The 24199-nt window shown below is 28.8% G+C and overlaps 1 protein-coding gene across 1 annotated transcript; it reads left to right on the forward strand.

Moving 5' to 3' along the window:
• Window positions 1-5920: 5920 nt before the first annotated feature.
• LOC113380578 (carbonic anhydrase 9-like) lies at window positions 5921-24129 on the forward strand (the record flags this gene model as incomplete). Its single annotated transcript, XM_026619762.1, is given in 9 exon segments — window positions 5921-5954; window positions 19962-20171; window positions 22293-22409; window positions 22494-22645; window positions 22794-22887; window positions 22890-22940; window positions 23577-23652; window positions 24003-24073; window positions 24076-24129. Coding segments are annotated over 9 exon segments (859 nt in total), but the record flags the coding sequence as incomplete, so codon positions are not given.
• Window positions 24130-24199: the final 70 nt, after the last annotated feature.

Consider the following 24199-nt stretch of genomic DNA (forward strand, 5'->3'; position numbering starts at 1 on the left):
ACGCAGCTGATTAGGAGAATGGAACGTAATTTTAGGTTATTTTGTTTATAAATCTAATTTTGGATTATTTGACAGCTGCGTTTGTTAACTTCCCGTATAGTAATATAGTAATAGTCATAATAATCTCAAAAAAATCGAAAACTAGTGGCGCGCATGGCATCGTGCATTAAGGCAAATTGCTGGAACTTCCCGTACCAAAAATTATTATTTTTTTAAAAACTATTAACATTTTTGAAAAAAATTACTTCGAAAAAATTAGATTTTAATACAAGTAAAATGTTTTTTGAATTATTAAAATCGGACGCTCCGTTCTCTTAAAAACTGAGTTACCATTTTTGGCACTTTTTGCCCCGTATCTCCGGAACGGCTTAACCTGCCTTCGCCAAAAACTAATAAGCACGTCTCCTTATCAATACGAATCGAATGTTTTTTGAATTATTCAAATCGGTTGATCGGTGTTCCCGAAACCGTCGACGAAAATTTGTATCCGCACACACATACACACACGCACACACACACATACATCAATTTTTTCTAAGGTATGCCAAAATATTCTGAAATCTCTGAAAGGTAAAGTGTTGTGCCCCATCCAGCGACGGAGCCAACAAAATGTAGGTTCTTCCTGCTGCTAAGTATCAAGCTGGTACCAGAATGTGAAATGGAATCAGTAAAACAGATGAAGACTTTTGATGTTTACGTTTATTTCATGATTCTTGTACACTTTTCATATAATTTGAACACTGAACTTAAATATAACTCCATTGATTACTTTATGTTACTCAAATGACTGAATTTTATTATAACTGGATTACAACTGAACTATATTGATCTTAACCCATACTGATCTTGACCCATACTCATACTGACTCAAACTGACCGTTTATTGCATCATCCAGAACCTTAAATACTCCTTATCGGTATGACGCATTCCTTTTCTAGAATGTACGATATATGTGAGTCAGAAACTACGCTTTACTTGGTCGTCGGACACAGTTTGCGGTTTCAAAAGGAATTTTATCAACACTTGCAAGGTTACTGCAAGCTTACAATGTAACTATGAGCAATACTAATTGCGTCGTTCATATTGACTGTTACATCAATTTACAATATTATTTATAACTATTATAAGGGTGAATACCACTACACCTCACCCGCCGAAAAAACGCGCGCCCTCGTGCGTTCACAAAAGAAAGCATTTCGGGTGCTTCAAAAAAATGTTTGTGCTCATGCTATTACATTGTACAGATTTCTTATAATTATTTGTTTGGATATAATTAATATAATGTTAAAGTTCATATAATATTTCAAATACATTTTTTTTTCATGAAATTTCGAAAAATTTAAAAAAAATGTTAATTAATTAAAAAAAAATTCAAAAATTGTATTTATTGTAGAACAATATCATGAATTTACAATTAAGCATAATTTTATTTCAATGGTAATATTTTTCAAAATTTCATGATTACAGTTGAGTTATATAACATCTTTATAATATTTCAAAATATGACATTTCAATTGATTAATAATATATAAACAGTTTTACAATAATTATCATGGCTTATAATATAACAATGTTCTTTTTTTTTTTTCTTAAAAAAACTTTGATTTCATTTACATTGTAAATTTAATGTTTGTGAAAAAAAGTTTGAGATCTTTGGTTGTGACAATTTTATTTTAATTTATTTTTTTTTATCTCTTTCTAACATTTAATTCATATATTCAGTGCTGGATTTACAGTAGGGGCAATCGGGGCTACTGCCCAGGGCGGCAAATTTTGGGGGCGGCAAAATTTGGATAGTGAGAAAAAATTCTATACAATATAATCAACTTTTTTAACAACATTTTTTATTTCAAGAAATATAATGAACAAAACATAATACGATTACAATGCAAAATTTGGGTTGAAATAAACGATAACTAAAATTTATTATTTTGCCTTGCCTCCCTCTCCGAACGTAAATTATCAAATTAGTTAATAAGTTATCAAATTTGGCAATTTGGCTAATATAAAGATCCGTAAACAAGCTGGAAGTTTAAGAAAAATATGTTCTTCAGTTCTCGAGCCCTCTTAAAATGACGTATTTGTGCACTTCCAAGCTTATAGCGTCGAAAAAAGTATTTAAACTAGTGACTCATGGCATTGTGCCTTAAGACAAATTACTGAAATATCCTGTACTGAAAATTACATTTTATAAAGAGCTTTAAATTTTATTGAAAAATGAAAAAAAGACTTCTAAAACACATTTTTTGTATTTTGAAATTTTTCGAACTTTTTGCAAAGCAATCGCGTTGCGTAGCTGTTTCAGAGAAGAAATATCAAAACTAAATTATCATTTTTCGTAATTGCCTGTACCAAAAGCTAATCAGCACGTCTCCCCATCAATACAAATCTAATATTTTTTAATCATTCAAGTCGATTTTGAGAACACGGATCAACCGATTTATGATTCAATTCCTATTGATAAGGAGTCGTACTGATTAGTTATTGGTCAAGGCAGGTCCAACAGTTTTGATGATACGGGCCAAAATGCTAAAAATGATTATTCAGTTTTTGAGAAAAAGCGTCCAATAACATTCAAAAAAATTTACAAAATAAATAACTGCTTAAATTTGTGGGGGGCAGGTTTAGCGGTTTCGATGATCCAATAAAAAATTGAAGAAAAAACATTTGGCGGACAAAAGTGATCATAAGACATATGCACATTAAATTATCAGATATTTTAAAGATATTATAATAATAAGTATAAATTTTGTTTCCATTTATATAAGTTCTGTAACATTGTTTATCCGTTAGACTGCGACGCGGCGCTTACGCGCCTATATTTTGTCCCTCGCAGCTAAAGCAGCGCCATTACTTTAAAAAAAGTTCGAAAGTTTGTAAAATTTCAGGGATGGGGCGGCATTTTTGTCAGTGCCCCGGGCGCCAAATTTCTAAATCCGGCCCTGCATATATTTTATAGCGGTTTCGATGATCCAATAAAAAAAAATAAGAAAAGAAAAAAACATTTGGCGGACAAAAGTGATCATAAGACATATGCACATTAAATTATCAGATATTTTAAAGATATTATAATAATAAGTATAAATTTTGTTTCCATTATATAAAGTTCTGTAACATTGTTTATCCGTTAGACTGCGACGCGGCGCTTACGCGCTTCTATATTTTTGTCCCTCGCAGCTAAAGCAGCGCCATTACTTTAAAAAAAGTTCGAAAGTTTGTAAATTTCAGGGATGGGGCGGCCTTTTTGTCAGTGCCACGGGGCGCCAAATTTCTAAATCCGGCCCTGCATATATTTATATTAACTTAATTTGTTGTCTATTTTGACAATTGGAATTTTTATTTCATTTTTTGGTTTTTGTAAATTTCAATTCGCAAAAAAAAATCGTTGTCAGTTTGCTGTCCTTTGTCGTTGATCCGTATGATCCGTCCTGTACCACTTGTCTCAAAAACTCTGTATGCATCTTTAAATAGAGGCATCAGTTTTTTGGATTTACTTGCGTAGGGTTTTTGTCCGTTATTAATTCTAATCGTCGTTTTTAAATGTTCGTTGCGGTTTCATGTACTTGTCGTAAGATTTCTTTGATTTGGTTTTTTGATAAGGATGTTTGGTAGTAGTTGTGACTGTAACTACCTCTGGTTCTTCAACTTTTTTGATCGTTTTGTTTGTTTGAATTTCTGAACTTTTGTTTGTCAAAACTTTGTCTGATTGCATTTTGTGCGTTTGTGAAATTTGTGGGTCTTTTAAAATTTTGTCTTTCTGTTCTCTTTCGTTATTTGATTTTGTTAAAATTGGAACGTTTTTGTCATGTCTTTCTTTGATTTCATCTTTGTCTTTTAATTGTTGTTCTTCGTTTTTTGAGTCTTGTTCTTTCATTGGTCTTGTGCAAAAAGTTTTGTTTTCAATTTGTAACGAAACATTTTTGTTTTCGAAATTTATTTTATTTCCGTCGGTTTTATTTATTAAAAATGAACTGGGAATTTGTGATAGTAATTCACGTACAGTAATTGTATCGTTTTCTGGTGTCGTTGGATTAGGATCTTGGGTTTGGGAATTTGTGGTTGTTGGTTTTCGTAACAGTTTGACATTCTGTGGGTATGTTGTTTGTTGCATTTTCTGCATGTGTGTGCGAATAGTTGCACTCTTGTCGGTGTTCGTTGGTAGGGGTAATAAAAGTTTTTGACATGTTAAAATTATTTCGATTTGTATTGAAATTTCTTCGATTTGGATTTCTACACTCAAAAATTAAATGACCGTGTTTTTTACAATAATTACAAAACTTTTGGTTATTATTTGAATTAGCGTTATTCTTTTTATTTAAGAAACATTGTGGAGCAATATGACCCCGTTTTTTGCAAATGTAACATATTATATTATTACTTTGATTATTTCTGATATTTGACGAATTTTGACAAGCTTCTTCTTGCAAAGCGAAGTCAATAGCATCTTTAATATCAGAAAATCGACAGCATTTTACTAATGTTTTTAGAGGTTCTGTTAAGCCATTTTCAAAAACTTTTATGCCTACTTGTTCGAATGTCACTTGTGTTGTTGTTGCATAGTCATGTCCTACTCTAATTACGTTTGAGTAATAAATTTGTCGCAAAATTTCTTCTATTCTGTCTCCAAAACTTTTTACTGTTTCGTTATATTTTTGTTTTAAATTATTCAATTCGTTCAATAAACTAGAAATGGGTCGTTTTACAACATATTCTTTAGCTAAATAACATTTTAAATCATCCCACGTTTCAAATTAATAAATTGGATCTTTGCAAAAATTTGTGGGTCTAATTTTAATTTTATAACTGTAAGCAATTTTTCCGCTTCTGATGGACTCAAATCCACCGATAATGCATCGCAAGCAGTAATAAATGAAGGAAGCATTGAAGGTTCCCCATTGAAATTTGGAATTAACGCAATAGCAGTTTGAATATTTAATTTACCTTCGCGCGACATATCTACTGGTTCATTCATTTTTGAAAAGTATGAAAACTACTGAAACAGAAGCGCAAAAATTTACAAAAATATATTAAAAATAAGCTTACTGACAATGAGTTGTGTTCCTTTCTTAATTTAATATCCTTTTGGTTCACTCGAATTCACAATCACTTAAACTTTTGTAACCTTGAACAATGATTTTATCACTTTTTTCATAACACTTTTTATTTTATTTTTCACCTTTGACTTTTCACTTGTAATTATAATACTTCTTGATTTTTTCTTCTTTCTTGATTTATATTATCTTCTTTCTCTTCTTTGTTTCTTGATTCTTAATTTGATTTTCTTGTTTCTTCTTGTTACGACTTTCTCTTTTCTTACTTCTTGATTTTTGGAGTCTTCACTTTGTAGTTTCAATAATATTCCCACTTCGGTAAAGCTTTTTACCTTTTCTTGAATATAATTATTGCTATATTTCGGCGTATTTTCTCAAATATCCGTTTTCCAAATATGCAATAATTCTATGTTCAAGACATGTTATGGTAATAATTTAGCTTTTTTTTAAAAAAAAAATTCGCAGAATCCCAAGCTGCCACCAAAAAAATATGTTGCAATCCCAGCGCTGACACCAAATAAAATATGTTGTGCCCCATCCAGCGACGGAGCCAACAAAATGTAGGTTCTTCCTGCTGCTAAGTATCAAGCTGGTACAGAATGTGAAATGGAATCAGTAAAACAGATGAAGACTTTTGATGTTTACGTTTATTTCATGATTCTTGTACACTTTTCATATAATTTGAACACTGAACTTAAATATAACTCCATTGATTACTTTATGTTACTCAAAATGACTGAATTTTATTATAACTGGATTACAACTGAACTATATTGATCTTAACCCATACTGATCTTGACCCATACTCATACTGACTCAAACTGACCGTTTATTGCATCATCCAGAACCTTAAATACTCCTTATCGGTATGACGCATTCCTTTTCTAGAATGTACGATATATGTGAGTCAGAAACTACGCTTTACTTGGTCGTCGGACACAGTTTGCGGTTTCAAAAGGAATTTTATCAACACTTGCAAGGTTACTGCAAGCTTACAATGTAACTATGAGCAATACTAATTGCGTCGTTCATATTGACTGTTACATCAATTTACAATATTATTTATAACTATTATAAAGGGTGAATACCACTACAAAAGATATATAAAAATTATCATTTTCGATTTTTTTTGCGATTACTATAACTTGCCCTACGGGAAGTTAATAAAATTTTTATATATCTTTACGTTTTAGAGGTTTCTGAACATTTTGGCATACCTTAGTACTATTAGTATTTTCGTCGACGATTTCGGGAGCACAGATTGCTATTGATAAGCAGGTCTAGCCGTTTCGAAGATATGGGGCAAAAAGTGTCACAAATCGTGACTCAGCTATTAAGAGAACGGAGCATCCGATTTAAATTATTCAAAAAACATTTTACTTGTATTAACAAGATAAACAACTTATTAAATCTTCATGAAGGCAGGTCTAGCGGTTTCGGAGATAAAGTGAAAAAAGTAAAAAAAAAAATGCAATTTGGCAGTCAAAATGATAATTAGACACATGCACATAAAATTATCAGATATTTCATAGATATTCTAACAATAAGTATACATTTTGTTTACCTTCCTATGGGTTCCGTACCAATGTTTATCCGTTAGACTAGACGGCGATGCGGCGCTTACGCGCTTCGTTATGTCGTCTCTATGCAGTTAAGGGGGTATTCTAGTGTAGAAATTCAAAAAAATCGTTTTTCTTATTTCATATTTTCAAAGTTTAACAATCTAAGAATATGGGTACGAGAAGGTTTTTTTTTTGAAAATTTGAATTATTTTCGGAGATATAGGCATTTTACCGACTCGGTCTCCGTACTGGTTTGGCTTCACGCAAAACTTTAAATGCGTTTTTCTCAGAACAGACTTTTTCAGTACTGTTGACACGATTTCTCGAGTTTTAATTGACCGATTCACTTAAAATGCTCAGAGAGTCTTGTTTATAGACCTATCTATAGCCCGAACTAGGATTATCCCCAAATTCCAATTTTTACTATTTTTAAAAAAATCGATTTTACTCATCGCTAGTTCAGCCGATTGCGACATCATTGTAGATTAATAATCATTTTTTGCATTTCCGATGGCTAGGAGGGTTGAAATCATGTCAAGACTGAGGTGCCAATTTTTTGAGACCACTCACTTCATCAGCTGCCAGTTTTTACAATTTTCAACTTTTTTATTTTTTAATTTTTGTTTTGTATTTTAATAATATTAATAAACAAGTGGCAAAAAAAAATGGCTAGTAAAAACATTCATTGCTTTCTTTTACGATACTTTAAAAATGACCTAAAATTCATCACTCTACACTAGAATACCTCCTTAAAGCAGTACGATTGCTTTGAAAAAAAAGTTCAGAACTTCCAAAAATCTAATTTTTTCAAAGTAATTTTTTTTTCAAAAATGTTAACCTTTTTAAAAAAATTATTTTGAATACGGAAAGTTCCAGCAATTTGCCTTAAGGCACGATACCATGCGCCCCACTTTAAAATGACATTAAATTACATACATACATACATATATACATACACACACAACCATTTTTTCTAAGGCATGCCAAGATGTTCAGAAACCTTTGAAACGTAAAGATATATAAAAAATTTCATTTTCGATTTATTTGCGATTACTATAACTCGCCCCACGGAAAATTATTAACTTACTCAGTACATCATAGATAGTCATCGGCTTTAGAGTAATTTTGAAACAATATATATATATATATATATATATATATATATATATATATAATTTTAGTTTTAACGTTAAATTTAATTATTAAAATTGACAAAATAAGTTTACAAAATTAAGAACTGGCTTGTTAGAAAAAAAACAATATCAAACAAATGTCAAAACCATACTCACTGTCAATTCTTAATTAAATGGGGTTTAAATAACTCGATGGGATGTGCCTCAGATTGTCATCGGCTTCAGCGTAATCATTTATACTTGTTTATCTATAAGCGTAATTTTAAAATATATAGTTAAATATTATAAATAATTTTATAGATTTAATTTTATTATTAATATTGGCATAAGTAAGTTTACAAAATCAAAAACTAGCTTGTTAGAAAAAAAAACAATATCAAACAAATGAATTCCATACTCACCGTCAATTCCTAATTAATTTGGTTTAAAATAACTCGATCGGATGTGCATCAAATTACGCTTTAGCGTAATTGTAACTAATATAGTTAAAATTATAAATAATTTTTAAGTTTTAATATTTTCAAAAATAAGTTTACGAAATTAATAAGTGGCTTGTTAGAAAAAAAAAAACAATATCAAACAAATGAATTTCATACTCACTGTCAATTCCTAATTAATTTGATTTAAAATAACTCGATGGGATGTGCATCAGATTGTCATCGGCTTTAGCGTCATTTTAAAAAATATAGTTATATAAATTATTTTTTAGTTTTTATGTTAAATTTAATTATAAATATTGACAAAATAAGTTTACAAAATCAAAAACTGGCTTGTTAGAAAAATAAACAATATTAAACAAATGAATTCCATACTCACTGTCAATTCCTAATTAATTTGGTTTTAAATAACTCGATGGGATGTGCCTCAGATTGTCATCGGCTTTAGCGTAATCATTTATACTTGTTTATCTATGAGCGTAATTTTAAAATATATAGTCAAAATATTATAAATAATTTTATAGATTTAATGCTAAATTTGATTATTAATGTTGACATAGGTAAGTTTACAAAATCAAAACCTGGCTTGTTAGAAAAAAAAAATAATATCAAACAAATGAATTCCATACTCACTGTTATTAATTGGGTTTAAAATAACTCGATGGGATGTACATCAGATTACAGATTTCCATCGGCTTTAGCGTAATTTTAAAAAATATAGTTAAAATTATAAATAATTTTTAAGTTTTAATATTTTCAAAAATAAGTTTACGAAATCAATAAGTGGCTAGTTAAAAAAAAAACAATATCAAATAAATGAATTCCATACTCACTGTCTATTCCTAAATGATGTTTTAAAATAATTCGACGGGATGTACATCAGATTATCATCGACTTTAGCATCATTTTACCGCACAGAAAATATTAATTGAAATATATTAGTTTTAATTCATAATGTGCATTTTGAATAGAGGAAGTACGGACAAAATGTTATTTTTATATATGGACAAAATAACACAGGGACCTCATTAAAAAATTTACTAGTTTAAACGTTTCCGAGACTGTATAACGTTAATGAAGCAATAATCACAATCCTGTCAGGTGTTTAGCGTCTTGTCGCAGTAAGGGGCGTCCATCACTGAGTATTTATTTTTTACCTGAATTTCAAAAAATCCAAACATATCCCAAAAAAATAAAAATAATATATTTTTTTCTCGTAACTAAAAATACAAGTGATGTTTGGCGGGAGGGGGGGGGTGTTAATTTTGATTATTACTACATATCACCAAGAGGGCGGGGGCTCCTTTTAAAAATACTTAAAAAAATCGATCACGTGATTAATGGACGTCCCCTAACCAGTTCAAATGCGTCAAAAGTTTATTTTAAGGTTTGTCATGTTTTTTTTCTATTGTCATTTGTAATTACTTCTATTAAATCTATAATTTGTATTGGCAAGGTAAGTTATAGTGATCGCCAAAAATCGAAAATGAAATTTTTTACATATTTTTTCGTTTCAAAAGTTTCTGAATATTTTGGCATATCTATGAAAAATTTATGTATGTGTATGTCGAATATTTTTAAAAATTTCCTAATTTTCAAAAAATTTAAAAAAATCAATTTTCTCCAAAAATTCCAAAAAATGTCTAAATTTTGAAAAAAATTCAAAATTATCATAAAAAACAAACTTGAGAAAGAATTGAGCAATTTTCTTGTAAACATACATGTAAGTTTTTTGTAAAATACGCTTTTTGCCCAATTTAAGAAACACTTATAAATTAATAGTATGTATTTATGATAAATAATGTATTTGAAATTATTTAAAACAATTATTGAATATTTTCATTCCTCAAATGTTTAATTACGGTACGGGAAGTTCCAGCCATTTGTCTTAAGGCACGATGCCATTCACCACTAGTACTCTTTAGGATCATGCATTATGTAATGCTGTCCCTTCGACTTACACCAAACACTTGTTTGTGAACTGCCTTTTTAAATATCATTTCTATGCCATTTTGTCAGTACTATATATGAGTAATTAATTGCATTTTTCCTTAAGAAATATGTTAAAATAGTTTGTACTTAATTAAAAGACTATGTTATTGGAAGTCCATGAACTGAAGATGAGCATAAACTATTAAAACTGATTATAATATCATTAAATAAATAAATATCGGTAAAAAAAACTAAACACTATGTCATTTGTCCATACTTCCCCTATATGTTAAAATAACTTGATAGAAAGTACATCGAATTATCATCGGTTTTAGCGTCGTTTTTAGAAAATATATTTTGATTTGAATCTTAATTTGAATTATATTTCGAAAATATAAGATAATTTTTAACTCACCATATGATAGTTTATAGTAATCGCAAAGAAAATTGAATCGAATTTTTTTGCATAGATTTACGTTTCAAGAGTCCTGAACATTTTGGCATATCTTAAAAAAAAACTGTGTGTGTGCATGTGAATGTGGGAGGTAAATATGTGAACAGGTAGCCAAGTCAACAGTAGACAGGCAAATAGGTGGACAGGTAGGTAGGTGAACTAGTGGACTGCCAGACTGATAAATAGGTAAGAATGCAAACAGGTAAACAGATAGAAATAAACTGGTAGGGAAATAATTGTATGTAGAGAGGTGAATAGCCAGACAGGTAGATCATATGTAAAATCGATTTATTGATTGATAATTGTTGATTATCTCAGAAAGTTTATGCAACTGTTGCCGCTTAATGAATATAATATATTCTAATACTGTCTAGGGTTACAACTATATGATGCAATAGCCATCGGTTTATTAACATAATCATTAGCTTCGTGACGAAAGCTGCAGAAAGTTATTTTTCAGAGGTACGTAGTTTCAACTTTTGTGGTTTACTGTAAGTTTAGTTTTAATTTATAATGTATTGCATTTCAAGTACATGTTCAAATATATAATTAGAGTGTGGATCATGTACATAATGCATATGTGACGCTTCTAAAACCATTTTTATGATCAAAGAATGGTAATACATACACATATTTTTATATCAGTACTAAATCCTAAGTTTGGCATAAACTTAATATTCGTATTTTCGGGTGCTATAGCATAGTATGTATTTTTATCATATACGAGCTGGCAATATCTTTCGAATAATACTTGTCTAAATTTTTCCTAGTATAAATTTATGAAATTTGCATTAAACATGCACAATCCACACTAGCTCCATCTGCGGCTTTACGAGTAGAGCGCTTAAATAGTACTTCGGCACCCGTGTTTGTGATTCTTTGGTAGTCGATTTTCCTTTACTCTCCAACGTAATGTGTTCTTGGTGTTCAAGAATGCGCCACTAGTTTCTTCGATTTTTCGTACACTTTTTCTCAAAAATAGCTGCACTGATTTTAAAAATTTAAAGGTCTTTTGATATAATTATAATTATTTCGATAAGAACTAGCGTTGATTAGTTTGGCGCGATGATCGGTCCAGCCGTTTCTTTATAAATACCAGAAAGTGTAAAAAATTTCGTATACGTTTTTGCCCAAAATCCTTAATCGTTTTTAAAAATTCAAGAACTGTTTGATAGAGTTTGGTCGGATATTGCGCTGATTTTTGGTAAAGCTTGACCAGGTCGTTTTATCATAAATGATTGTTGAAAGCTTCTTGAACAATTTTTATGAAACTTTCTTTGACCATAGAGATCATGGTCTATAAAAACATACCTACAGATTACCCCTCACGCCCAGTCGTTTCATTCCGTCAACGTTTTCTCAAAAAATAGTTGAATCGTTCGAAAGATACCATTTGAGTATTTCGCTGATCAGATTTTTTACGATTGCAAAGAGATTCTAACTTGAATCTGACATGAGCCTTACGGTTATGAAATTCTTGAAGAAATCTAATTAGACTCTAATTTGGTTTCAACTTGATTATAACTTGCTTTTAACTTCATTCCGAGATTTAGACTATATTATAAATAAAAAATTCTAAAATCTTGCATCTTTCAAAAATCTGGCTAAAGTTCTACCTAATCGTAAGTAAGATTTACTGCTAGTGCTAGTAATTATATAAAGTCATTAAAATTTTGAATAATGGGCTGCGCTTCAAGGATTTACGTTATAAAATTTAAGTTAATACTGATTACAAAGATTTGACAATTTTATATTATTTTTCTGATTGGCTCCTTTTGTTGATTTTAGCGACATTCCATTATATTTTTATATAATCAGTTTTTGACCTGCAATTTGTTTGAATCAAGTTCAAGGAAAAATAATTTCTTGGAAGGAAGGATTAATATTTGAGAGTCTGTAAGGGACAGGATGCATTACACCTTAGGATTAATATAAAATATAATATAAGGATTAGGTTTCATAATGCTTATCTAAATATATTTGTATCATTTAGAACAGTATTGAGCTTTAGGCTTGAAAAGTATCTAAATAGCTAAATCCCAATCTCGGTTGATTAAGTCAATCATTACACATATCGGGATGTTTATGCAAACATTTTCATCCAGCCAAAAATCCTGAGCGAATTTAAAACATTCAAAAACTGTTAAATTATCGTTTGGATATCGTGTTGTTTGTTTTTGGTAACTGTCGGAGCGTTTCTTCGTAATTAGTTGTTGGAAAAAAATTGACGATTTTGATAAAACTTTTTATGATCATAGAGATCATAATCTTAAAGAACATATTAAACATACTAAAATATTAAAATCCTGTGACATGTCAATTAATTTAAAAAATTCAACAAAATTTGGAATAATGCCCTGCACCAAAGTTTCAACATTCCATCGCATTTCTAAAAGTTGCTAAATCTGAATTCTTATTGATGAAGTCAATTATTTATATATATCAGGCAAATGCAAATTGCCCTAACAAATGCTACTTACAACTAGTTTTTAATTGTTTATTAACTTCCCGAAGGAGAAGTTTATGTTTTCATCAAAAATTCCGATTCGCTAATTTTATGTTTTCTCAACGTTTCAAGCCATTGTGAATGGAATGAGACCAAATTTGGAAAAAGTATGTGTGTGTGTGTGTGAACAGATTTTTTGCCGTAAATCGACGTTTTTTCCAAAACGGCTGGACCGATTTCAAAAATTTAAAAGCCATTTGATGTATCTCGATGAGGACTAGCGTTTCTGAATGCGACGATCGGCCGGGCCGTTTCGATGTAAATCGCAGAAAAGTAAAGAATTTGTCGTGCACGTTTTAGCCCGCAATTCTGAATCGATTTTGAAAATTCACATTTAAGCTCATACTACACATTTAAGCTCATACTACACATTTAAGCTGATACTACCGAATCGATTTTAAAAAATCAAAAACTGTTCGAAAGATATTAGTTGGGAATGATACTGATTAGTTTTAGGTGAAAATCTACCGAGCCGTTTACTTGTAATTAACTGTTGAAAAAAAAATTAAGCCAATTTTTATGGTATTTTTTTCGGCGATATATATCATGGTCTTATAGAACTTGCTGAAATATTACGACCTTACGACAAGTAGTTTAATTTTAAAAGTTCATCAAAGTGTGAGAAAATGGGTAGTTTTTTTGACGTTTGTTAAAATTAAAATTATAGGATTTACTTGGTATATCGAGTATTTGATGAACATAGAAAACCATTAAAGCCCTACGGTAACTGATTCAATTATAAAAATTATTGATTTCTGAAAATTTCCTTCTAGAAAATACTCCGAGTTAAAGTATTCATTCGTTTTCAATGTGTAATAAATCCACTCGGAATATCTTTAATCACTCAAAAATAATTTATTTTTTATTGATTAAGTCGATTATTTACACATTTCGGGAAGTTCATGTAACTTGCCTCAAGACAAAATACCAATACCAACTAGTTTTTTAATTACTTACAACTAGTTATCTAATTATTTCTATTAATTTTAGTTTTGAAAAGCTTCTTTCAGCATTTGTGGCTGCAACTAGAAGAGTCATAAATAAAAGCATGATGTGTTACCTCGAAAACATTCTATGCAATTTTCAAATTCCAGATTTAAAAAATTAAATGAGATGATATCATCTCAGTTCGCCGAATATTTGATATTTAAGAATACAGCCAAAATACGATGCAAGCCCAATTAAAGAATTAATACAATTTTTACAGAATATATTTATATCGTAATTTATTTATTATTCTTTGATTTTAATAAGGTAACAATTATAAACTACAAAAAATCCCATTCTGGTCCTGGTGAAAATGTATGTATCTTTTTAGCACATTGTTCTTTCGTATATCTTAGCAATTATTAACTCCATATTTTTATACATATCTTTCTGATTGTTTCAGTCGTCTCTTACAGTGTGATATGTGTAGTTGTGGAGTAAAAATAGTTTTAATAGATAAATATAACTAAAAATCTGCTAAAGATGCATTGTGCTTATTTTTTGATATTTATTATATCAATGATTATATTTGATGGTATGTTATTACATTTGAATATTATTAAGTTATTTTAAATTAATATTAACGTGATTTGTAGTTATTCGAATGTTATAAATATAACCAGAAGTCGTTGTCAACCCTTCAGGGTAAATAATTATTATAATTTTCATAACTTTGTGAGAAAAAACGCTTATTAAAATCTTCAAAAAATCCTAAGTTTGGAATATAATTTAATTACAACACTAATTGTAAGACTAAATAAATGGCACAAAGATCAATACTTAACGTAAATATTCTAGTCAGATTTTTTGTATCTAAAACTTTTCGACCTCATTTTTCCTCTGCTTTGAAGAATTCATGCGAAACAAATCTAACACAATAAAAATTATAATCTAAAGTTAGATATCAGAATGTTTAGATTATTGCAGATATATTAAAATTTTTTTGCGACTAACTTCTGAATCGAATGTAAATAGTGTATTAAAAATAAGTCATATATAATTGCATGATGTATGTTATGAACCAGACTTATATATATGATCTTATTAAGTTCAAACTGAATTTTGGAAATTTTCATATTTTCAAGAAATATTATATATTTAATGGGTATATTACCTATATTTGTTATGCAGTAGTAACCCCGTACAATGCAATGTCCATATATTTGGTTAATGAGAACAATATACAAAATAAATCATTGAAAAGTGTGAACACTCCTTGCTTCGCTATTGTCTATGGCAAAATGGTTTTTGAATACAATATGTAAATATGATTTGAAGCTATTTAATCTTATAAGTTCAGTATTTGGCTTTATATTTATAACATACATAAAATAACCTATAGCACACATAAGTAGAATATATTGACATTGTCTCATAAAAAATAGTAGAGATGAGTAGAGCATTACCCAATGAAGCACTTTAATGGCAAGAAAAAATTTAAACAAAATTTGATTAAAATTTTAAGTAAATATAGTGAATATGAAGCCTTAGCATATTTTTAATGCTATAGATTTATAATAGCCAAGTTTTTGTTAGAACTGAGGGCAAACCGTAATAAATCTCACTAGCAATTCAACAAATTTAACTTGAAATAAAAAATTTTAGGCCCTTAGCCACACACACACATATATATATATATATACTGAAAGAAGACAATTTTCACTTCCGCATAAATAAATAAAACTTTGCACACACACACACATATATATATATATTTATATATATATATATTATTATTTTTTTTTTTTTTTATAATTTTTATAATTTTTATAATTTTTATTTGGCCTCGCTTACTCTGAGCATTTAGCCACCTACAACATTTATTTACATTCTATACTAATTTTTTATATCAAATTCAATTTATATACAGATTCTATTCTTCTTATACTATATACTTTCTCTCAACTTATCTTCTTCACTAAATTCTATTCTTCTACATAGTTCAACTTATCTTCATTCTTCCCTTTTTTTTTATCTTCTTACTTCTTTCTACTATTTCATTTTTCTTTATTTTCAATTCTAATTCAATTTTTATACATTCTAATACCTTATACATTCTAACCATTTTTTTTACATTCATCTTACAATTGAAATTCTGACACATTTTTTATATTTTTACAATTGGAAGCGCCAGGGATCGAACCAACGATCTCCGGCATGTGAGTCGGACATGCTACCTCTGAGCTATGTCCGCCACATATATATTATATATATATATATATATATATAAGTAAAAAACCTAAAAAATCGTAAAAAGTTAATATGTTGAAATTGTGCATATTTTATTAGGGCGTACAAATTCAATAAGTAGTGTTAATAGATGTAAAATAAACAACACACTCAAACACCTATATATATATATATATATATATATGTGTGTGTGTATATATATAAATAAATATATGCGTGTGAACATATATGTGTATATATATTTTTGTAAATATGTAAGAAATGGTTCAAGCACGGTATATTTTATATAAATAACATTTGTTTGCGGTCATATTAATATAAGTCAAATATTTGTTTAAAATGAGCTTAATTATACTCAAACAAATATTACAATTGACAAATACTTTTTTAGCAGTTTATTTCTCGTCTATTAGTTTACTTGCATATTTCGGATAATTATTTAAATACATTACATGTAGAAATCTTTTAAAATAACCATATTTATTTAAGAAATATAGAACATTACAATATATTTTTATTTAAATTTAACTCTTATCTGATTATCTATTGTTCATTTCTATTCTAACAAAACTTGTTTTTTTAAATGACGTGAAAACGAATTGACGTCTGAAATTGGAATTAATTTGTCATATTTTATCCAGGCAACTGTTATTTATAGAGTTTTGTTTTTGTTTAAACAAGATTGGGGGTGATTGTTACCAAAGAGCTAATATCTTATGATTCATATACAAATTATGTTCAATACTATGTTAAGCGACCGGTATACAAATATAATCGAATATTTATCCAAAATTTAAATATAGATGATTAATTAATTTGTAAAATAAAACTTGCTTCTTGATCCATCTATTTCAAATGAATAAATAAACAAATGTATATATAAATGAAAAAGTAAATAAATAAATATAATGCTTATTAGTGCATTCTGTCGCAAAAAAATCACACCCAAGATGGCGATAAATGGATTGATTTTTGGCAATTGCCAAAAATATAATATAATATATTTTTCTAATCTCATATAAAAATAGCTAAATCAAAAAGAATGTAGCTTATTTTAAAATTATTTCGTAAAACAATTATGTCGTGCAATTAAATCATGATCATGATTTAATTTATATTTCGAAATATAAAATGTCATCACATAAAAATTCAAATGGCGAGTGACGACAATATTATCCACAATATTACAACTACTGCTTAGACTTAGTTATTTAAATTCATACTTATACTAATGCACTTACACTTATCAATTCTGATATTTTTAATGAGACAGAAATTTATGTAACAATGGTAGCAATAATCCGCGTTGGAGATAATTTTTTATAATACAATTGTTGTATAAAAATAAAGATGGGATATAAATAAATTTAAATTATTTTTAAATTTTATTATAACTAAAAATATATTAAATAAAAACCTGAGATTATAGATATATTATTTGCATCTAACTTTTGGGAATCACGATAACCAAAACCTACATCCAATTTTTGAAAGAGAGTAACATTTTTCAAACTTTTTAATTCAGAGTAAAAAAAAAATAAAAAAAATCAAATATTTCGATGAGTTTAATTAATTAATTATAATAAATAACAATCTATTATTAAATCATTTATAGATAATTGTATAATTATATTAATTATTAAATTATATAATTAATTAATTTTTACTAAATATAAGTGTGAATTAAATATTATATATTAGAATTATATTTTGGATTTTGAAATTCGCATTAATAATACAAAATTCACGGAAAGTAAAATTTTTCATCTAATTTAGTTCTAAAAATTTTGATAAAATATTATATTTTTAAGAATTATATTTATTCAAGAAAACTTTCTTAACAACTATAAAAATATTTATTTTTTGGAAAACTTAGGAATTTTGAAAATTCTTAAAAAGCATTCTTTCTTTTAAAATTTGTAGAGTAGCTAAATTTTTCTTTTTTAAAATGACAAGTTTGAAATGTTTTAGTATCAGTTTTATTTGCAAGTACCATAATTTCTTTTCTAATTTCTAAGAATAGAAGCCCATGCAATTTTTATAAATTTCTGATTAGAAATTGTAAAATCGTTTGTGTTGAGCGATAAATATATATTGATAATTGTTATAAAGTAGTAGCAAAGGTAAAATTAAATATTTAGAATAAGTATGTTACTATTAAATGATTTTTTTCAAATCAATTTGAAGCGAATATACTAAATAATCATTTTTAGTAACTAGATGTAGATTTGTCACTAACAAATTGATAGACGCGCATTGGCAATAAAACTAATTGGTATTGGCATTTTGCCTTGAGGCAAGTTACATGAACTTCCCGGTATGTGTAATTAATCGACTTAATCAATAAAAAATAAATTAATTTATGAGTGATTAAAAGTATTCCGAGTGGATTTATTACACATATTTGAAAACTAACGAACACGTTAACTCAGTATCTTCTAAAAGCAAATTTTCAAAAATCAAGAATTTTTATAATTGAACCAGTTTCCGTGGAACCCGGTACTTCATCATACCAAGTAAATCGTCTTATTTTAATTTTAACAAACGCCAAAAAAACTACTCATTCTTTGATGAATTTTTAAAATTAAACTACATGTCATAAGGCCGAAATATTTTAATAAGTTGTATATAGTTGTATAAGACCATGATATAAATCATCAAAAAAAGTTTCATAAAAATCGGCTCAATTTTTTTTTTAACGAAGAATTACAAGAAAACGCCTCGGTAGATTTTTACCTAAAACTAATCAGTATTATTCCCAACTAATATCTTTCAAACAGTTTTTGATTTTCGATTCGGCAGTATGAAATTTTTTTTCAACACTTTATTACAAGAAAACGGCCCGGCCGATCTCTACCAAAAACTCGATTCAGAACTGCGAGCTAAAACGTGAACGAATTTTTTTTCACATTTCTGCTATTTACAAAGAAACGGCTTGGCTGATCTTCGCGTAAAATTGATAAACGCTAGTCCTCATCGCAATACATCTAACGGCTTTTAAATTTTTGAAATCGGTCTAGTCGTTTTTGAGAAAACGTCGATTTACGGCAAAAAAACTGTTCACACACTCACACACACACATACTTTTTCCAAATTTGGTCTCATTCGATTCAGAATGGCTTGAAAAGTCGAGAAAACATAAAATTAGCGAATCGGATTGTTTGATGAAAACATAAACTTCTCCTTCGGGAAGTTAAAAAACAAATGTTTTTTGTATACACCTAAATGGATGAACAGTTTTTTTTATAAAATCGTCGCAAATCCTGAAGGTATATACTTACAAATATACGTGCACGTATGCTACCCATATGAAAATACGCTCATTTTACTAAGTACCCCAAAATGATATGGTACTGAAATCTAAAATATTAAACAATTAGCAAAACATGAAATTCAAGGTTTTTGTAATATATGTAGTATAAAACCCAGAAACAAACTTAGAGAATACAAAGAAATTGAATTAATTTTACGAATTATGTTGAATATAAGTACTTTCATGGATAAACATAATCTCAAATTACTTGAAATAAAAAAGTAACTGATAGTATTAACTTCTCCTGATCTTCATTAACTCTCAATAGGTACTACTAAATTGCTTGCTTTTGAATTGAAAATCGTGTTAGTTAAATTATTATATTGTTGTTATTGATTTTCGTATGATAATTCACCCGTGGATATTATTCATTATTATTTTTTTTACAATTTTAGCAAAGGTATCGCATTCTCATAGATTTGGATATGGAAACTTGGACCAAAGGAGATGGCAGAAAAAACACAATCATTGTGGCGGTAAAATGCAATCGCCAATTGCAATTTACACAAGACGATCGATACCTTTAAGGATGCCTGCCCTAGAAATGGTGGGCTATAGAAACCCTTTGCCTGGTCCTTTGAAGATTACAAATAATGGACATTCTGGTGAGATACCGAAATATAAAAGACTCTATATTTTCGTATTTATATTATGTATTTCGACTTAGTCTACAAATTTTGATCCGAAATAAATAAAACTCACAAGTGAAGTTATTGCAATTTAGACTTAACAAAGCCATTTTAATGAATATCTAAAAGAGTTATAATATATATATCGTTGTCACTGCTGTCTGACTACAGGCTGCTCAAAGTGGATTTCGAACCCGGGACCTCTGAAACAAGTCCCGTCGCCTTTAACCGCTTACTTGCGGGCGAGCCCTATGAATACCATATGAATACTACAGAATAGGTAGAGAGGGACTTAAAGGTTCGCGGGTAAAAAGGTCTACCACCGATATCTTAAAAACAAGTTAAGAATTTTTTCACAACAATATTTGAAAGTACAGCGAAAAATATGCATAACCAGCCATTCCCTTGATTTTTACGACGGGAAATGAACGGCAATGTTTGAGAATTCATAACAAAAGTATTTTATTTCGATGTTAGTTTTTTGGTTGCGAACACTGTTGTTACGTAAGATTACGTAAGCTTTTTTTTATTACAATCTGTTGTTCTTATACAACATTCAGTATTTTTATGATTTATTAAATAAAGGGAAAAAGTCGAAAGGTCACCTATTGGTGATCCGATTCGATGTTGGATATGTTTAGCTTATAGATGTAGTCCTGTTGTGAAAATTAATTAAGCCTACGAGTAATTGTACATACTATAGGATTACTAAAGAATATCAAAAAGGAGCCGTTTTCTCCTGAGCCGTTCAATGCCATTGTTTTTTTATTAAGTTTTTGGTCATGATGTTAGGGTGGTTCTGTATTCTAACCTTGTATCTCAGACTGAACATTTCAATTTCTTCCTTAACAGTTCAAATCTGTATGAACCAACCAATTTGGGACATACTTGGGTGCGTTTATAATTTCTTTCAGTTAACGTAAGCTTAATATAATTTTTATTTTTATTCGTTATTTAATTGTTTTATAAAACGTATTGTTAATATTAAGTTAGATTCAATAGTTGTACAACCTTTATAAAAAAAAACTTACGAGGAGGGGTAAAAAGGACCAACTAAACCTTTTTACCCAGGCAAAAGTGTAAACAATAAAAAATAGTAAATAATAAAGTAAATTAAGTTAAAATAGCAATTTTACAAGAGATAAATTAAATAATTAGTTGTTACAATGCAGATGAATATTTCTAGCGATATACCCAATCAAGGTTATATAAAGATTTATATAGGGTGTCTCTGTAAAAATGTACTCATGAAGTTTATTTTTTGCATTAATTGAGTAATGTAGCTATAATTTCGTGAACTCTATTGAACATTGAAAATAAGACACTGAAACTGTTTGCCCCTGGCTGTCCTATTTCACCCCGTGTATGGATGGAAGATTTGCATTTATTACTTTTGTTCATGCTTCATATACAAATTTTATTGGCGTTTTTTGTGTACATGATAGATGTTAATAAAAAAATAGAATTAAGGAGATTTAAAAATGTACAAAATTCTCAATGTTACAATATTAGTAAAACCGCCTGATATTACTATTTACAAAAACAACCGCGCAATTTTATCTGCGGCAAAGTAGGAGTTTTTATTTCACTACATATATTTCTTAATTTCCTAATAAATTTCATACATAATGTATATGATACACACATATGTATATGATTAATTTCTTGGAGGGCGTAACATCAAGTAAAAAAAAAAATAAATAAAGTAAAGATTTAAAACATCTTCATTTTTCCATACGTTTTGAGGTAATATTCTACTTCATCAGTGGTTTTGAAATTCTTAGATTTACACTTACACAAATCAACAACACATAACTTGTGAATAATTAGTAATTGGAATCGAGCACTAAATGTCAGTGATTACTTTTTAATGTAAATTTTTTTTTTTGAATTAAATAAACAAGATGTAGCTCATCCGAGACGAGTTTAATTTCTGTCAAGACCACTGTCGTAGAGTTTTACGTCGAAACGCATGGAAAAATAAAGATGTTTAAAAATCTTTACTTTATTTTTTTACTTGATGTTACGCCCTGCAAGAAATTAATCATACATTTCAACATCAAACCCCTTCAACATAATATTTATATATACTTGCAGTGTCTTTAAGCATTCCTACATTGGAGAAACCTCAACTCGAATTTGGTAGATTGCCGTATATATTTGGAGCTAGATTAGAACATGAGTACGAATTCGAGGGTCTGCATTTCCACTGGGGTAGGTGATCAGATCCATGAATTATTATATTTAGCTGAATACAATAGAATTATTATACAAATCGTGTTAATTCTTCACATATAGGTGAACGAAATAGCAGAGGCAGCGAACACGTATTGAATGATATTAGATATCCATTGGAAATGCATATTATTCATCGTAATATAAAATACTCGAACGTGGCGGAGGCTTTAAATCATGCTGATGGTCTGACTGTTTTGGCTTTCTTCTATCAAGTGAGTTTTGCTACATATAGTCAAATATCAGCAATATTCCACAGTTTATTTTTTTTGGGTTATATGTAGCACGCTTAGAAATTATTATTTCTGTTTTGCATAAATTTTGAAAAGTTTGAAATAATTTTGGTAATTATAATCATTTCAGTTAAAAGAAAAAGAATCTAAGGAATTGTCCCATATAGTACGAAACTTCGAGCTGATTGAGCAGTCTGATACTAATACTGCATTGAACTATACATTTCACTAGCATCTTTACTGCCGGAAGATTTGGACAGATTCTATACATATAAAGGTATTTAAAATTAAATTATTATTATGGAATATAAAAATGTTAAAAAAAAATAATATTACTAGTGTAAATCTCCGAGGAATGTTTATATTTTGAACTCACGATCAAAAAATTTGTTTTGTTAATTACAATTGATAGATGAGTGCACAAATTTATGACAATGTGCAAGTTTTATTCAAAAAATCATGATTTGATCGCCAGGATAGTATCTTTGTAATTGATTGCTGATAATTTTAATAAAACTTTGCATAGTAACAGAGTTCATGGACTAAACAAACATCCTAAGATATATCTCTACAAAAAGTGATTTAAGTATAAAATGAATATTGCGTTCTCGATCGTTAAAAAATCGCATTTTAACGCGAGCAAGTGTATTAATTGTGATATCAAACATATTTCGAAAGAATGTAACAATTTTATACTCAATAAATACTCTTTTGTTAAACTTAATGATCATGAGCATGAAGGCACAAATCTAGGAGTATGGACAGGAGAATAAACATGTTCCACTTCTGAAGTGTTTTTCAATTATATTGTAAAATGTCAACAATTAAATTCGGATACTTTTGTTTCACCCTTTCTTAAATGTTCAATATTTCAAATATACTAATGATATTAATATGAGTTTGTTATTTTAAGGATCATTAACTACACCTCCTTGTTCAGAAGCTGTGACATGGATTGTTTTTCCAGATACTTTGTCTATTCAGTATTCCAGGTATTCCAGGTAAACACATCCATAAATTAGAAATAAATTAGTGACGTGAAAATAACATATAATTTCAAAAATCTAACGTTGGGTGATACTGATATATAAAGTAACAGAATAGTATGCTTTGTTTGTTACTATTTATTTTAATAAATTTGCTTGAGAGTTTGTTATAGAAATAAAGTATTAGCAAGATATGAATAATTAACATAAGATAATTTCTTTGGAAAAATCCTTTTGTTGATGATGATTGATTACATTTCAAAGTCCTAATTTTATTACAAGTATCGCTGATCATGATTAGATTTTTCGAAATGCCAATAGTTAGTCAAAAATTAATATTTTAAAATAATATGACAGATGCAGAAGTTCAGACAATTGTCCAATGGACTCGAAGACTCATTGCTGGTAGATAACTTTAGACATCTAAACCTTTGAATAATAGACGTGTTTTCGTCAGAAAAGAATACAAGAAAAGTCAAAGTGGGAAACAATTTAATGAAACTTATCATTATTCAAAATGGGATTGGCTAGTGCCATCACATCACTAAAT

This window comes from Ctenocephalides felis, unplaced genomic scaffold (assembly GCF_003426905.1).
Source record: "Ctenocephalides felis isolate EL2017-DRISC unplaced genomic scaffold, ASM342690v1 CF-g0.4_SCAFFOLD_02226, whole genome shotgun sequence".
Lineage (NCBI taxonomy): Eukaryota > Metazoa > Arthropoda > Insecta > Siphonaptera > Pulicidae > Ctenocephalides > Ctenocephalides felis.